The sequence below is a fragment of the Rhamphochromis sp. 'chilingali' genome, assembly GCF_963969265.1.
Source record: "Rhamphochromis sp. 'chilingali' genome assembly, chromosome: 8".
Classification (NCBI taxonomy): Eukaryota; Metazoa; Chordata; class Actinopteri; order Cichliformes; family Cichlidae; genus Rhamphochromis; species Rhamphochromis sp. 'chilingali'.
The window spans coordinates 5,677,210-5,695,572 of record NC_137935.1 but is presented as its reverse complement, the minus strand read 5'-3'; the positions used below and the strand labels follow the sequence as shown (position 1 = coordinate 5,695,572).

At 40.8% G+C, this 18,363-nt stretch overlaps 1 protein-coding gene across 1 annotated transcript; it reads left to right on the top strand.

Moving 5' to 3' along the window:
- The first annotated feature begins 6,421 nt into the window (after nucleotides 1–6,421).
- Nucleotides 6,422–18,066, top strand: pld3 (phospholipase D family member 3). The gene is made up of 12 exons (XM_080890084.1): nucleotides 6,422–6,606; nucleotides 9,441–9,527; nucleotides 10,755–10,802; nucleotides 10,961–11,124; nucleotides 11,502–11,682; nucleotides 11,864–11,981; nucleotides 12,457–12,584; nucleotides 13,698–13,895; nucleotides 14,489–14,628; nucleotides 14,868–15,033; nucleotides 15,150–15,249; nucleotides 15,590–18,066. The coding sequence occupies exons 2-12, from the start codon at nucleotides 9,501–9,503 to the stop codon at nucleotides 15,781–15,783; spliced, it is 1,464 nt and encodes a 487-aa protein (XP_080746210.1). The 5' UTR covers nucleotides 6,422–6,606; nucleotides 9,441–9,500; the 3' UTR covers nucleotides 15,784–18,066.
- Nucleotides 18,067–18,363: the final 297 nt, after the last annotated feature.

Genomic DNA, 18,363 nt, shown 5'->3' with positions numbered 1-18,363 from the left:
AGTATGAAAAATTACAGGTAATTCAATTTAACTGGGCTTGTGCCTAAACTAGAAACTGGGGGAGGTGTAAAGTTTACATAAAGACGAATATTTTTAAGTGTGACTTCTCAGTTTATCTATTTAAAAAGTTATAATTAATCTCTGTCTTTGTCCTGTCTTCCTCCCGTCACCCTCAAACGGTCGCAGCTGATGAGTAACCCTCCCTGGCTCTGCCAAAGTTTTCTTCGTGTTGAAAGGGAATTGTTCCTTCCCACTTTTGCCAAAGTGCTTGCTCATAGTGTAAGTGACTCAAATTATTCAGTCATTAATGTTGTTTTTAGAAGACAAAGAACAAGTTTTGGTGTAAGGATAAGTGATTGCAGATTGTTTTCATAGTGTGGTGTAGGACAACTTTAAAAACCTAAATCTAAACTCTAAAGTTTAGATTTTTTTGTGATTAAATGCAGATACAAGTATCTTATTTGTTGATTATTATCAGCAGTAATAAAAATGGGGGTTTAAAAAGAAAAAGAAATGTAACAAACTGAAGAAACATAATTCTGACATTTGCTGAATGGAAAAATCTGCGTTCAAGTTTTTCCATCTGAAAAAGTGGTGACGCCACTAACATTAACTAACGTCTGGTGTCTTGGTGCAGCCACAACAACCTGGTGCTGAATGCCCAGAAGACAGTGGAGATTATTGTGGACTTCAGGAAGCACACAGCTCCACTCCCCCCCATCATCCTGACTGACACCCCCATCACCTCTGTGGACTCATTCCGCTTCCTGGGTACCACCATCACCCAGGACCTGAAGTGGGAGCCCACCATCACCTCCGTCATCAAGAAAGCCCAGCAGAGGATGTACTTCCTGAGGCAGCTGAAGAAATTCAACCTGCCAACACGGACGATGATGCAGTTCTACACTGCAATCATCGAGTCCATCCTCACCTCCTCCATCACCGTGTGGTACGCTGGAGCCACTATCAGGGACAAACAGAGACTGCAGCGTGTTGTGCGCTCTGCTGAGAAGGTGATTGGCTGCAGACTCCCATCTCTGCAGGACCTGTACACCTCCAGGACATTGCGGCGTGCAGCCCGGATCTCAGCTGACCCTTCTCACCCTGGACACAGTCTGTTTGACCTGCTCCCCTCAGGCAGGAGGCTCCGGTCCATTCGCACCAGAACCTCTCGCCATAAGAACAGTTTCTTCCCCTCTGCTGTTGGACACATGAACAATAACCACATGATTGTCCCCGCCACTAACACATGACCCTACGCTGTGTCACTGCATCATTTCATGTTTGGCACTGATCACCACCTGCACTCATGTATATATCTTTCTACGTAGCACTCATAATTCTTATTCTCATGTATATATCTCATGTATATCTCATGCACATATCTTTCTTTCTACATAGCACTTTAATTCTTATTGTCTGCACTGAAGCACCGCAGCAATTTCCTTTTTTTTTTTTTTTTTTTTTTTTTTTCTTTCTTAAATGACATCAGAAACAGCAGTATGCGACATTACGTGATGGCAGAGCTTCAGTTCATCCTTTGTCATTTTTTTTTTTTTTTTTTTTTTTAATAAATAGGACAGGGGGAATGAATGAGAGAAAGAGGGGGAGAGAAAGAAAGAAAACCAAAGGGGAGAAGAGACGGTGAGAAGGGGGGGGAAGAGAGAGAGAAAAAAAAAAAAGAACTCCTGGGTCACCTGTATGGAGAAAAAAAACAAACAAACAAAAAAAACAAACAGAGGAGACAGCAAACAACAAAGAGCAACATAATAATAGAGAAAACAAAGCACCATCACAATAAACTAGCTAGTCATAGATATCAATATTTACTAAATAATAAACGATATTGTGCAGCACGCAAGATAGACAGCGCACAGTGTGCTTTGAGGCAGCAGCCAAGAAAGCTTTAATCCGCGTCTGTGAATACCCATGTGTGCATACCTGTGTGGATCAGCATGCTTGCATTCCAAAGGTTTCTCCATGTAATGATCTGCTAGGGAGTGTGGGGGGGCCACAGCCCCGTCCTCCAGGGTGTGAAGCGGGTATGGAGGAGATCAAAACTCCAGACATCCAGAGGCCCCCAGAACACAAGAGACCATGGAAGACCAACAGAGGGGCAGCCGCGCCACTGTCCCAGTAAGAGCTGAGGAGAGTCCCAGATGAGGGCTCGCCCAGCAGCCGCGGAGCAGAAGCCAGGGGGAGTTGCAGTGACGCGCCCGTGAGCTCCGCCGGCCCCCAGCTGTGCCTGAGTGACCGAGCCCCAGGCCGAGAGGCCGGGGGCACCCCACCTCCAAAGGGGCCCGAGCGAGCCCCAGGCCCCAGGCCCCGACAAGCGGCCGCCAAGGAGTGAGCCGGTGTGTACCCGGACGCCCACCCCCAGACACAAAGAACCACCAACACACCGACACCTGAGGGAGTCCGCCACCGGCAGGGGAAGTGGTGGTGGGTGGAGATAGGCCTCCAAACCTTGGAGGGCCTGAGGTGTCCCCGCAGCAATTTCCTAATGTTGTAAACCTCAACATCTGGCAATAAACCCATTCTGATTCTGATTCTGATTAACACCAGCCGTTATCAACCTGCTGTGGTGATGTCAGTGGTTTTATGGCCCCCACAGCCAGTAATAGCAGACCTGGGGCAGACTGCTCGGGAAAACAGGAGGGTTATTTGAATAATCTCACACGAGTCCCACAAAGGTGTGAAAACATTAGAAACAGAATCACAAGTTTTATTTGTGTAACTAAGTGAAGTTAGCGAGAAGACACCGAAATTCTTATTTTGATTTATTTATTTTTGCATCACCTGTTTTGCATCGTCATGCCTCACATGCAGAAGCGTGAATGGGCCCGGACAAGATACAGACATATACAACATAAAAAAGATTTGCATTGTCTGGGAGAATATGCAGTGCATTAAACCAACGACCTACTTTTGGATCCCCCAAGAGAATATTAGCTTTTTTAGAGGAAATGAAAGTGATTTAAGGAAAAAGCAGCAGAGCTACAATGATAAAATATCTGATGTGTTGTCAGTAATAAAGCTCAGAGCCACAACTCTTATGGAGAGCTGCTTAGTGACTCACTGCAATCAGTCCTGGCGTAGTATTACACCACCACTGATACTCCAAGAGGAAAAAACCTCAGCAGTGATGTCAACGTCCTGCCAGCCTCGCTTCTAGAGAATCAGGAAGTTAGAAAAGAAAATGTGGTGCTGTGTAGCCATCACCTGAAGAGAATATATGAAGCACTAACCAAGAATTCTATGAATGATTCTATGTTGAGATAAGATAAGATAAGATAACCTTTATTAGTCCCACACGTGGGAAATTTGTTTTGTCACAGCAGGAAGTGGACAGTGCAAAAGTTATGACGCAAAAATTAGAATACAATAAGAATAAATACAGTACACAGCTGTACAGAATAGAATAAAATAATATACTATATACAGTAGAATAAAATAGAATAAAAATATACAATAAGATAAAAATAGAATACGAATGCTATATACAACTGAGTGATGACTGAGCATGACTACTATCACCAAAACAAAGCAATAGCAGCACAATTCATTCTCTTTGTTAATGAATATTAAAATAACAAGAAATGTAATTTAGATTAATCCGATAAACCAGCTTCGGTTGGATTAAACAGATAAAATGAGAAACTAGTGGGACAAATAAATGTAACAAGACAAGGATCTAAAGAGATGAAGTTGTTCTCCAGAAGAGGAAAGCCCTTCACAGCGGAAGTGAAGCCGGCCAGTTTTTTATAACCTCGCCATAACTCTCCCTTTGTTGTTGTAAAAAAATAAAACTGTCTGGGATTTTTCTGAGCCCATCTCCATGGTTACACTAAAGCACATTTATACATAACACACCTCAAGGCAGCAATAAGAACACTTAAATGCTAATCAATAGTAAAGCTGTTCTGTAGTGCAAACATTCCCGTTGCTACAATTATGTAGGAACGCTGCAGCGAGGAGAGGAAAGGTGTGAGTGATAATCATGGAATTTTTTAGCTCTGGCCTCTTTCTTATCAAACAGCAGGTTTCACCGCTAACAAAAGGAAATATGACCATTCACCACTCCCCTTTTTTATGAACACAATCCCCTGTTTTTAATGGATCCTAATAGTCACTGTATTGTGAGCTGCTGGTGTAAATAAATTGCACTCTGTCCCTCTTCTCTCTACTGTTATCCAACCTGTTGCCTCCACCTGCAACCAGCGCTCATGTGTGAGGAGCAAAAGGAAAGGCCAAAGTCTGTACCTACACTACAATGCCCCCTGTAGGATTATAAAAGAGAGAGACAAGGCAATGATGATTCTGTGATTCTATGCATGCAATTTTTACAAAGTTATGAAAGTAATTTTAATAATATTGCAAAATAGCTGCTCGATTAAGAGCACGGAGGTGTTTCAAGATGGCTGAGGCTTGCTTCTAGAAGAACTTTGCCAAGTGCCAAGTTAGGAAGCCAGCATGACTGAGGACAGGAAACACACAGGAAAAATAAACACACCACGTTCTCCTCAGATGGTTTATGCTGTTAATTTTCATTTTTGTGTGGGTTTATCTCATTTTTATGACTATGAATGAGGCCTTCTGTCTCAACACCAGATGTCATGCGGAAGAGGTTTACTTTGCTTTCAGGCCAAAAGAGCTGGAATCTAAGAGCAATGCCCACAATGATGGTGAATGAATTCAAATATCCGTCTTTGTGATGCCTGTGGGTTGCAGGAAATGTTACCACGGGCAACAACTGGCCAGTGGTTCACAGTTTGAGAACCCTGGAACGAAGGGTTCACGTGCAGTTTGAGTGAGTGACGGAAGACGAGTTAACACTAAAACTCAAACCGCAGCAGAAGCCACAGTCAAACAAATGTGTTCATTTATTTGTTATTGTGGGAACACGGCAGAGAAATATACTGGAAACATGGCACTCAAAGAAATTTACCATTCATATGCTAAACCTGAGTATTAAATAATACATCAAAATACCTGCCAAAATAGGTACCCAGAGGCATTTCAAGATGGCCACCAAGTGGTGTAAAACATTTGGCATGTGAAATCAATGCACTTCAAATTAAAAGATACAAAATATGTATTTGGGTTCACATCATTGTTTTATTCTGTCAGGTGATCCATCAGGCCCACAGCAGAGAGAGACATGGGAACACTGCCATGTAAAACTGTTAACCAGCCTCTTTATTTTGTGGCTGTGCAAACACCTTCAGGGCTTTGTCTGGAGTTTATCGTCAGTCCTGCTTAAAACTGTGCACAGCTGCATAGGAGCTAAGAAGAAACAAAGACAGGCATGCACACGTTTTACACTATTAGATATGCTGACAAAGCTAGTAAACAAGAAGAAATGTATTAGTATTACTATTACAACTGAAACCATACATGTAAAGTAACAAGAGATTTGGCTAGTTGGATTTACGTCAGCTGATGTGGGTATATTTTTGTTGATTTCATTTATGTTGCTATTTACCTCTTTTGGTGATGAATAAAGAGGTTTTCATGCTTACTTTTAAACACATATGCACTGCAGTGCACTTTATTCCATATCCTTAAGGCCAGATTAGAATCGCCAAATAATCTAACATGCATGTCTTCAGAGCCTGAGCACCTGCAGGAGGCTCATACAAGCACATGGAGAACAGAACAGAAGATCCAGGCCCAGAACACTCTGCCCTGAGATGCCAGCCCTAAATATAGCCCCACACAAACTGTAACACAACATGTGACTAGTGCCGCACCAGTCATTGTGAAACACGGAAACTATGCATAAGACAGTAAAAAAGGATCAAAAACCCCCAGAAGATATAGGGCTCAAACTAAATGAAAATGTGGAAAGTGCAATTATCTGTTCTCTCCTGCATAAAACTGAGGGGTCACAAGCTTAAGTCAAACACTGATAGCTTATCTCAGCTAGAAGTATGCAATACAGCATGTGACCTGATCCTTCAGTTAAAACTAAAGTCTGCAAAAATCACCTGTGTCAGAAGACAAAAAGAACCGCAGTGCAACTGGCGGATGGACATGAGGAGATAAGTTGTTAGACCTCAGCTCACAAAATCGTTCCTGCTTCTTTCTTCGGCTTCTGCTGTAGAAGGTCAAAAGCTTTAAGGTAACATGCTCTGAATCCATCCCAGTATTTCAGTACGTTTTTAAGGGGGTTAGCGTTTGTGTTTATTCTTCTTACCACCTGGTGGAGCTGCAAACCCTGTAACACTTCACCCAGTGGACAAGCCTTTAATGTCCTTATAAATTCATTTTCTTCAAACGTCAATCCGTCACTCGGGTAAGCGCTTTCTCTGTGTTATTTGCGCCATCTCGTGGTGAAAGGGGAGAATTACATTACAGTAAGGCCGATATAGTACGTCACGTGAAAACAACACTCTAATTGGTTGAATTGCACGGATCACATGACCTGCTCACTCATGTAGCCAAAACGGCAGTGAAACAAAACAAGTGCTGTAAAAGTGTTTCTCTTTATGTATTTCCGTGCATCTAACAATGAATATTAACCGTAAATGCCACTGTACGTAAACTGCACACGTCGTCGTTGCTGTGTGAGGGACTGTAAGTAACCTGGACGCATAGTAGCAGGTGGGTTAAATGTTCTTTAGAGCTTATAGCGAACTGTTTTTGTTTTGCATCGTCAGCGACTCTCCGTCGGCTCACTAACACAGATCCAGGCTACAGTGTTTGTTAGCAGTTATGGAGTTTAAACAAAGACTTTTCCCTCATCGTAAATTAATTCGTGCTTTACTTAATGTGTAGTTTTTAATTTATTTGATCTTTGCCGAACTCCAGAGTGACCCACATTTACCTACATTCATGTTTTAGCCTCCTGCTGGCTAACCACACTTGTGTTGTCTAAGTCAAACGTCAGAAAATGGTTACAGTCGTCTTATTCATGTGAGGTAATTTAGTGATTTAGCAATCCTTGCACTCACTGACACACTCGCTACAACTTGAGCTAAAAATCTCGAGTCACTTCTTCCTCACCGAGTTATTTTCTCTAATTCTAATTCATTTGTTCCTCTGCGCAGATGCACAAACTCTTCTTTGTCCACTGCTAACAGATGCAGTTCGAGCCGAGGGGCTTTTGGGTTTGCTTTATTAAGTACAGTTAAAATAACAAAATTAAATATGGTGCTATAACAGTATGACACTTAGAGCTGACCTGTAGTTTCAACATGTTCCAGACTCGAGTTTCTTATAATGATGTTCCAGCATTGTTCAGTGTGTCATGTCCCACAGAAGGCACAGGAGTTTGACATAAGTCCACTGAGATCACAGAGTGAGTCTGCTCAAAGCAACTCAAGTTTATTCTCTCTGTGATTCAGCTCCAAAATTTCACCTCAGAAACAGAAGAGCACTGTCTTTGTCCTGCCACCATGCCAGTGTACATAGCAGGAACATGAAAACACAATATTTTGTTCCACTTTGTGCCCACTTTGTACTCTGCTTACTTCAAACTGGGAAACTGTAGTAGGTCAGAGGTTTCCCTGCTTCAGAAGAGGACTTTGTAGGAGACTATATACAAATAACAGCAATTGGTCATTATCAAAACAAAGCATCTGTGTGACCTTAAAAGAAGTCGATGCATTTTCATCTTATTTTTGGTAATTTTATAAAGCAAAAAAAAAAGAGGTTGAAAAGTTGTTGTTTTTTCTATCATGGTCTTAGTGAGTTTCATTGTATGGAACTAACAAAATTTTGTTTGTAAACTACAGGTTTTTTTGTACGTTTTAGGTATTTTGGCCAGTTCAATACTATTATGCTTCTTCTAAACCAGCAACTTGAAAAGTAAATTTCATACATCTGCTGTCTGATAAATCAAATACACTGTTTAGGTGTATTTGATTTATCAGACAGCAGATGTATGAAATTTACTTGAACGTGCAAAGCAGTTTCTCTTTCTGTGGTTTGTTTAAGTAAAATTTTAAAAACTTCTGAACATCCACCAGGTCACCAGCAAAACTCGTAGTGTTCTTCTCGTGTTTCTTAGATGCATTTGGCCCTTAAACATGTTCTGTTATTAGATTTTAACATGTCAAAGCTAGTAAAATTTACAATTTGATACAAACAAAACACTCAAAGACTCTTTGTGTAATGAAGTCAGGGCCATCTTGCTTTTAGCGTGTTAGCAATAATTCAGCATTTACATTCATTCATCTGCTTTTTCTTAATTTAAGAAATTTCTTCATATGCTTAAAACAACAACAACAACAGCGTGTGAAACTAAAATATTAGTCACGTGTTCCTCTCTGACCAGAAATATGTCTCTAGCAGGAAATGTGTTTCCCGTCTTTGAAATCATTTTTCAGGAAGAGTCGGTTACCTGAAATATGTCCTGTATGTTAAAGAGCTTGTTTGTGACTGAGCTTTATAAGGAGCGAAAACTTCCAGTGGCCTGAAGTGTATAAATGTGTTCAGTGTGTTATATTAAAAGTTCAAAATGATGCGGTCGTTTTAATTGACTTTGGAGCAATGTGTATTACAAACTAGCTATCAGCCATCGCACTGTGCTGTAATGTAATAGCACTTATAGTGGGAGTAGTAGAGAAATATCTTGGTGCAGGTCGGACAGCCTGTATAGCAGTATGTCTGTGATAGACCACAATAGGCTCTGCTTTCATAAAAACTTTCATAAGTGTGACTTGAAAGATTTCCAAATATTTGTGCATGACTCAGAGCTAAAATGCTTTTGCTTCACAATGCAGTATCACATGCTTCTTTGACTCTTGTGACTTCCAGCTCAGCGATATCGCAATTTTACCAAGTCACAGCACTTCCTGTCTTTGATGTAGTCAGATCTAAAGAAGCATCACATTCTGTCTTTATCACATTTTTGTGTTTAATCAGATTTGATTTCAGTACAAAATACACTAATCCTTAATCTCTGTACTTGTAAGTTTGTGGGGGTCCTTTTTTCTAGCTGCTAGCTGTAAGCTCAGAGGCCCTGTCACCCTGCAGGCAGCTTTTCAGCAGCTGGAGCTGTCTTTGTGCTGGAGATGGTGCAGTTCATTCTGTGTATGTGGTGGTGAAAACACCTAGAACCTTCTCTTTGTTGAGTGTGTAAAGGACAAGCTGAGGTGTGTGTCCCACGTTTGGTTGTGTTTGAGGCTGCTGTGTTGTTGAAAACTACACTGCTACTTTAAGTTAATGACAACCTCTTAAGAACGATAGAAACTGTGCAGGTCCGTCCTTTCTCAAAGCCATGTATCATTAAATAGCATTAAATGAATATCCACTGCTGCTGGTTCTGTTTACAGATATCATTACAGCCAAAACTTGGAATGAAATGTTTTTAAGCCGTGTAGCAAAGTTTCCTTGGGTGCAGCTTCGGGATTGGTTGAGTCATCTTGTATTTACCCCTGAAACATGATGACTTGAAGTAACGTTTGTGTTTTGTTCCTCTTGTTTGGTCTCAGAGCTGCAGAGCAACACAGTGAATGTGAGCTGACAGGACGGAGCTCATTTCTTCCGTGAACATGAAGACCGGCATCCCGTACCACCAGGTAAAGTTCCTTTAATATGTGGGCTTCATCAGTGTACAAACATCCTAGTTTTTAATCATTTCCTGATGCGGTTTTAATATTTATTTAAGTTACTTATTGCTTAATTATTTATTACTTACCTTCACTGTATTCTTTTCCTTTATATTTTTTAAATCAAATGTCGCCCCTTTGATGTGAGACAAAGTGATTAATGATTTTGCAATCACTGGTCACTGTGCATAGAAAATTAAGTGGTCAGTTATAAAGCTGTGTACAGTGGTCTCTCGCTATGACGCGGTTCACCTTTCGCGCCCTCGCTGTTTTTTTTAACAGCGCATTGTGTTCTGCGTCCTGATTGGCTGTAGACCGTTGTCAATCAATCTGGTGCCGTGTCTCCTGTACAGTACAGAATGCATTCAGCTTGTCAAATTTACATAAATCTTTGGTCGCTAGCAGTGTGACTCTGAAGTGCATTACTGCATGTTTGTAAGATTTCACCCCAATAAACTCAACAATCACTGTCGAAGGCAACCGCAGGTGCCTTTGGTTTCATTCTCTAATACTGGACTTATTTTTCTACGAAGGTTTGAACTTTGAGAGAATTTAAACAAGAGAGAAAAGTGTGAAAATGTTCATGCCTGTCTGAGAAAAGTGTATAAAGTGTGTAGTGACGGGTTTTACAGCCTTGAAGCGTCTATAATAACTGTAAAAAAATAACATTCGCTACTTTGCGGATTTCACCTGTCGCGGGTTATTTTTAGAACGTAACTCCTGCGATAAACGAGGCGCCACAGTATAGTCAATGTTCTGTTTTGTTGTGAAAAATATCCCAAGCATGTTGCTGGGGTTTGGCCACGTCGTTGTTTTTCCTGTAATGTTGCAGACGTGCCGAATGCTGGAAGTCAAGGGAATTTTTAAATCATGTGAGGAAGTGAAGGATTGTGTTTCAGGAAGTGCTCTTGCTTTAGGTTTATATTGACTGTAACTGCTTAAATTAAATGATGTTACTTGTTTTTTTAATGACAGCATTTGGTGAATGAGTGCCAGTTTAGGAAGCTGGCAGACGTAGAACTCTTTTCCTTTGTGTGTTCAGAGAATGATGGTTTTTCCATGACTTTAGCAGGTGCTAGCAGTTATTGAGGTGGCGATTTTGAGACCGTGGATGTCTGGTATGATAGAGGTTTATGGTTCAGTCTGGATCGAATGTTCTCACAGTGTCCTTGTGTGGTGGTTGTGTTTGTGTGTTAGCTGGAGGATGAGTCCCGGGGACAAGAATCCAACAGGAGAACACAGGTGGTGAGTTAGAGCACTAACACACAAATACACCTGAATTTTTACTCGTCAATATAAATAAATCGCAATGATTTTTTCAGTTTATGTCAAAAATAAAGACAAAGAAATAAACACTGATCAAGAGCTGCAGATTCTAAGGACGTCTCCTCCTCCCTCCTCAGTATTACAGGTGTTTGATAGCTCTGGCCACTGTGGCTAGTGTGCTGCTGGTCATCATGGCGCTCTGTAACCTCCTGATACCGAGGGCCTCCTCTTCCTCTTCCCACCCTGTTCCCGACATCAGCCTCCCTCTGCCTAACATGGAGTCCTGCACAGATCCCTGCAGGTAAGTTTACTTTAGAAACCAACACCTGCTTCCAGCTTAATCTGCATATGCAGAAGAGTTCAATATCCAGGAAAACAAAAAGCTTTTTAAAACCTTATTTGATGACAAAGCCAGCAAACTTTCTTACTTTTTATCAAATTTGACTGATGATTCTATCCAGCTTCATACCAGTAATAGAAAATTACTTAAAGTGCAGATTCTTGACTATACATGAAACAGCATCTTCATTACTATCCATACTCTACCCAGCCTCTTCTATAACATAGCTAAAGTTTAAAGCTTAGTTAAACTATCTGCTTGACATGAATTCATGTAATTTCATTTTTCTTGACGTTGGACGTTGAGGAAAAAACTCTCCCACTCTTCTCTGTCTCCAGGATCGTGTTGGTGGAGAGCATTCCCGAAGGCCTGGAGTTTAACTCCAGCACCACTCATCCATCCATCTTCCAGGCGTGGATGAATCTGATGAACGAGGCTCGCAGCAGTGTCGACATCGCCTCCTTCTATTGGACCCTCACCAACAAAGACACACACACTCGTGAGCCGACAGCCAATCAGGTCAGCTGGAGTTGTCTGCGGTTTTCTTTTTCTCTTTTCCTCTAATATTAAATTATGCTGAAGAATGATTGATTATTAATTGATGCAAAGTGCTTTTAATTGTGCCGACTGACCTTGATCTAAAGCAGTTATTGTGAAACAACCAGATAACTGATCCCTGATTTTCTCGCCGTGCTCACAGGGTGAGGCTGTTCTGAACAGGCTCGCTGAACTATCGGGGAATTTATCAGTTCGTATTGCTGTTAACACACCGCAGGAGAAACAGCCACGGCACGACCTCAGGCTGCTCAACGACTCAGGTGACTCTTGGCTTCTTTTGAACGTCACACCTGCAGGGGTCAGACTGATCTGAGCTGTCTGAGTTATTATGAAATTAGTTTAATACACATATTGTGATGTCTCACTGTGTGTGGGACATCATATGACGTCTGTGAGCCTCTTATCGACACTTGTGTTAAGTTGGTTGGTTGTGATGGGAGTTATTTAGCTGCGACATTAACAGTAACTCTGGTATTGCAACATACAACTATGCATAAGCACCATTTTTTGTTTTTATTTCTTTGTTTTTGTTTTTTGGTGCATAAGACTGATAAACATTCTGATTTACAAAATGGATTATTCTGAGATACTGAGTATCACTTCCTTCTGTCTAAAATCATCTAAAATGAATATGTTATATTCATTTATCATTGTCCAGTATTGCTTCCAAAATGCTTCCAGCCCTCAGAATTGTTAGTTTTTAGGAAATAAGTGTTTGTTTTGTGTGACTTTTAGGAGCCCATATTAGGACTGTAAACATGAAGGAGCTCACCACAGGCGTTCTTCACACCAAGTTCTGGGTTGTGGACAAGCAGCATATTTACATTGGCAGTGCCAACATGGACTGGAGGTCCCTCACACAGGTACACAAACACTCAGACTCTCTCTCACTGTCATGTAAATGCTGTTAGAGGTGGATGCTCAGTACAGTCGGTGTGTTTAAAGGTAAACAGAGCAAACTTATCAGTATATTTATTATTAAACAGTTCTTTCTACTCTTGACTTGGTGTGGCGTTAAAGGGAGTGGATGTCCCTCTGCTTAAGCACCTACCTCTGAATATGAGAACAGCAGCACTGCCCACCTGCCCATCAGGGCGGGGGCATCCAATCAGAAGAACGGTGGCCCAGACCTTATGTGGGATTCTCTCTTCAAAAGCTAAAAAAAAGTCCACACACCCACTCCCAGCAACCGTTAACAATAAGAAAGAATCAAAAGTTCAGCACGTTTAATAATTTTCCCTAATATATATATATATATATATATATATATATATATATATATATATATATATATATATATATATATATATATATATTTAAATCAGCATGGTCTATATATGCTCAAAAATCTATTATTTTATTACATATTTACATTAGCTTCACTTTCTTCACCGGCACTGGGTCTGTGCACAACAATTTGTGAACTAACGGCTTAACTGGAACAGTGGGGAGGGGGTCTTAAAGTAGAAAGCAGTTTATTTCACACAGGAATAACGGGGCTCCACCAGTAAGAATCATCTGAAGCTTCTCTAACAGGCCTGTAAATCTATAAACAGCGTCAGTGTCGGTAGTCCCGCCCGAATACTGACACTGACTCTGTCCCATTTCTTCTGCTTTCAAGAGGAAGTTTTTATGTTGGTATAAAGTTTCAGTCACATGCTGAACTGTTTAGTCTACACTTGTTTAATGTGGGACCATCAGTGTGGTAAACCACATCTCCCTTTTACATTTCTCAATCAGACTTTTGCTGAGCTGTCATTCGCATCCTTTTTTTACAAGCTTGCGCTAAAGTCCCAGAAACATATTTCTGATAAATTAATCAGAAAAGATACCGGCTTAACAGTAGGACAAAGAAATCTAAACTGGGACAGAAGAGAAGGAACAACTTTTCTTATTTCCTCTTTGTTTTCTGCAGTTTCAAAAATGCAAAACCAGCAAAAAACAAACGTAAGTAATGTTCTAGTGTTGGTCTCCAGGTGAAGGAGCTGGGTGTGGTGGTCTACAACTGCAGCTGCCTGGCAGCAGACCTCAGTAAGATCTTTGAAGCCTACTGGTTTCTGGGGGAGAGCAAGTCAATCCCATCACCTTGGCCAGAGAGGTTCTCCACCATGTACAACAAGGATACACCCCTCCAGCTGCCTCTTAACAACACGCCATCCAACGTCTATCTGTCGGTGAGCGGGATTTTCTTTTGATGTTGAGTCATAAGAGCCAGTTAATCACCTCTAAGCAGTTTTAAGGTTTGCTTTCTGACCAAATGGGAAATAACTGGTGTTTCTAGATGGTCACATCATGCAGAGAGAGGGACATTTTCAGCGTTGCGCTTGTATACATGCAACGTGCAACCACAATTTGTCACTTGTCACAATTTGTGACTTTCTGACTCCTCTACAGTTGGCCATCAGTACTGAAAGAAGATGTGAATGCTTGGTTTCTGTTACAGTCACAGAAGTGGGCAGATATCGACACCTCTTTCAGGGCGATGCAGGGCCGGGGGATTCCAAAGCTGTTCGAAAACAATCTGCAGCACAGAGTTTTGGTTTCTGTTACAGCGCTCACGTTTCCAGGATTCAACATTCAAAACCTTTTTAAAATGTAATGTTTTTTTTAATACAGTCCCACTGAGGCTACTAAATCAACCCACAGTCCCACATAGCCGCGCATTCGTCCAGTCATTACTGTGCATTTGTAGTTTAGCGTATTGTAGTTTTCTGCATTTTAAAAAATGCTGCTAAAATTAACTGAATCCTTTTTTCTGCTCGATCAGAGTTCCCCTCCGTCCTTATGTGCGGCCGGCAGGACTCCAGACCTTCAGTCCATCCTCAGTGTGATGGAGGATGCTGAGAGCTTTGTCTACATCGCTGTCATGAACTACCTGCCCACCATGGAGTTTTCACATCCTAAAAGGTGCAGTTTTGTTAATAGTTGTGAAATGTAACTACAGGAAAACAGTTGATCGTTGTTTTGTTTTTGTTTTTCTTTTATGGTCCTACATCAACTCTAGTCAAATCAACAGTAATAAAATTAATATGAACGTGTTTGCACAATAAAACACCAGGATATCCTGATCAAATCATCCCGAAAGGAAGTGAGAAACATTAAGTTTTAACATTGTGCTTGTACTGTGCGTGTGGCGCCCTCTGCAGGTACTGGGCGGACATCGACACGCAGCTGAGACGAGTTGCATATGAGAAGCGGATTAAAGTGCGGCTGCTGATCAGCTGCTGGAACAGCACACAGCCAGTCATGTTTTCTTTCCTGAAGTCTCTGGCCTCGGTTTATAACCCCAAGAATAACCTCGACATCCAGGTGGTGAGTGGCTCTTATGGTCAAGCATCATCTCCCGCTGGGAAAGGAGGTTGTACGTCTTATGGCACTTATCCTAAAGTAAAAACATTATGTTGTGACTTTGTGTTTTCTTTATTTAGAGGCTCTTCGTGGTGCCTGCCACCCCCAAGCAGAAGGAGATTCCCTTTGCAAGAGTTAACCACAATAAGTACATGGTGACGGACAAGATAGCATACATAGGTGAGGCACACTTTCTTTGTTTACTAATAAATTTGTTTCTTGAAATCATTAAGATGACTTAAAGAGTACACATAGAGAACTTTTTCAATCAGTTTCAATGACCTATCTTACAGTTTCAATTAATCCCCCAAAAAACAGAAAAATGTGATTTTCATCAAGATGAGAAAATACATCATGATACTGAAATTGAATACTTGTTGGTGGTGTTAAAAGCCAAGCTGATGGCTGCTTTTCTAAGCATGTCATTAGTCACACATACTTTATTATCATCTGTCCAATCAGTCTTTCAGGAAAAAAAAGATAATGTGCTTAAATATAATCTGTGGCTTTCTGTTTTCAGGTACATCCAACTGGTCAGGAGACTACTTTGTGAACACGGCTGGCTCAGCATTAGTTGTCAACCAGACGGCGTCACAGTCTGTTGAGTCAACTGTCCAATCACAGTTGAAGGCTGTCTTTGAGAGAGACTGGAACTCGGGCTACAGCACTCCTCTCACCCAGCACTCAAACCTCAAAGACTTCTGTTACTTTTAACAGCATTACAGACACACAAAGTCATTGTTTCTGACTTCGACACAGCGCACTTTGATTTTAGTAGTGAAGTGCGAAACGTATGAAAATTGATCAGCTGTAATGTGGAAACCCCTGAGCTTAAAATCAGCAACAGGCAACCTATTAGCAGAGTGTTTGCTAGACTGCTGAGGTTTAATGCCACACTCTTATTTCATCAGAAAAAAGAGAGAATACAGACAGTTTTTTAAAGAGAGTCCAACATATGCTCTGTATTTTAGGCCGGTTTTAAGTAACGTTGAAGCTGATCTGTTAGTTCGATTTTATCCAAGCATTTTTGTCTGCCTTATGGTCTGTAAGTTTTCACACCAGCATTCACATGGATACAAAAAACATGAAACGGGCTAATACTGGCTGGATATGTTAAGCTCAACTTTCAACTACATTTGGCTGGTATCACAGTGTTATAATATACTGATGTACTTACAAACCCCAAAAGTTTGATTGCCAAAAATAGCACCAAAAACAGTTGCTTTTCTTTATTCTTAAACTGGTACAGAGATGCCAATTTGAGGCCATTTTTTTGTGCACTACAGAAATATGCCAGCAGAAGTTGGGAATATTCAGCTGAGCTCAGTGAGCTGTGAAATATGCCAACTGCAGGAAGTATTTAGGAATTTTTAGAGTTCATTTACATGCACAGCATGGGCAAAGGTGTATGCAGGATTAGTTTGTAGATATTTGCAGATGAAGACGTTAACACGTCTCGCATTATATTTGTCAGTGTGAGCAGGACCTCCTGCAACAATCTGTGGGTGAAGGTAGTGGTGTCCCTGATCTTCTCAGCTGCTGATTTCCTGATAGATTAAATGTAAATATATATTTAGATCAGTAAACACTCAGGGTGTGTTGAAGGTTTGCAGTCTTGTTTCCTTCTAGGTTACAGTCCACGTGTCTGTGCAGACACTGGTCATGCAGTGATCGGTCCAGTGGTTGTGTCTTTTTGTTCTGACACAGCCTGCATACAGAAGTGTTTTTCTTTTCTTCAGTGCCTCAAAGACTGCAGCCTTGAGTAATGAGGGGTAGCTGCAGTGAGTCTGTGTTATAGATTGATAACATAAATAATTCATTCAGCATATTAGTATTTCTTGAAGTGAGAGGAGTAAAGTTTGTTTAGTCAGCGAATCCCTCACATCCATAGCTGCAAAGGTTTGTATGATCAGCAGCTTTTTGTACTGTCATATATTGTATATACCAGGAAACGTTATGATGGGATAAAAACATGCACACAAATGCACACCATATCTACTGTTAAAGGTTTTACCGCAGTGTCGGAGCAAAGGAGTCAGACATGAATGTTTAACTTTCATCATGTGGTTTCTATCATGTACTCCCAATAGCTGTAGGGGGCGCTGTTTCAGCATTGGCGTCAGGTCAGTGGCGAACGTCATGTTTTCTGCTGTCTCCTGCAGTGACTCGTGTAAAGGGATCAATTCAGTGAATCACAGCTTCAGCCTCGGTGGGAGTTTTCATCCCAGTTCATCTCAGGGAGTTTGAGTGCTTTTGTAATTTTCTGGAATTTAAAATCATTTAAAAATCCTCTCTGGACTGCGTTGAAATAAGCAAATAAAAGCTAAAGTCTGCAGTGCATCTAAGGGAAATAAAAACTTCTTTCATACCACTCCAGTGCAAAATATTTTTTTCACACACTGATCACAATTTGACCATTTGAAATAAATTTAATCCCCCTATAATGTGTTAATTATGATTGGAGACATTGTTTACAGTGCTAGAAATATCAAACTGAATTAATTGCGTGGATTGTAAACTCATCAAATATGTTGGAAAACCCCTAGTTTGTAAAAACACATATAGATTCGGGGCCAAATGAATTAGCTTAGGCAAGCAATAAAAAAGAGAAGCACAACATTTTATTGCTTGCTCAAACAGCCCAAGTGTTCCTAAGTAATCTAAACTTAGTAAGAGGAACTTGCTAGACATGTCTACGTACAAATGAAATGCTAAAGCACATAGCAAAGCCTCACTACCTGCTATTTAAAAGCATAAAAACCATGCTGGGAGTTAAGCTTGAGCTGCTCTACCTGAAGGTTCACATTTGTGATGCTGCAGTATCAGATGTCTAACACTGGGGGGCAGTGTTGGTGCAGTTTTGAGCCTTGTCCGATCTGTGAGATTCAATTTCAGGATTCTGTTTTAAAATTTGTTTCTGATAAAACGTCTAAACTAAAAAGTCTCATGACCAATGAAATCAAAGTTTACCAAAGGGGGATAACCTAGTGCTGCTCCTATATGATGGAAATACTGAACTTTACTATGAAATAAAAGGAAATCCTAGTATCGGTGCTTTTTACAGCCTGTGTATTTAATGCTATGTTGTTGTAGTTGTTTTTGTTTTCATGTTTTGAAGTGAATCAGAGTCCAGATCTGATTATGGGTGGGTTCAAATGTGAGACTCGAACACACCCAGTCTCTGCTGACTGCAGACCAGGCTGATACGTGCTGTTTGATAAATACATACCTACTGAGTAGGTTTGTGGTTGTTAACTCAAATACACTACAAACACCAGCAGTGAAAGTGCTGTG

Bases quoted from the DNA above. Each gene is read 5' to 3' on its own strand.
- pld3 (XM_080890084.1), top strand. From the start codon at position 9,501: ATGAAGACCGGCATCCCGTACCACCAG. The intron at 9,528-10,754 runs GTAAAGTTCCTT...TTTGTGTGTTAG, and splicing joins CCGGCATCCCGTACCACCAG to CTGGAGGATGAGTCCCGGGG. The intron at 12,585-13,697 runs GTACACAAACAC...GTTGGTCTCCAG, and splicing joins ACTGGAGGTCCCTCACACAG to GTGAAGGAGCTGGGTGTGGT.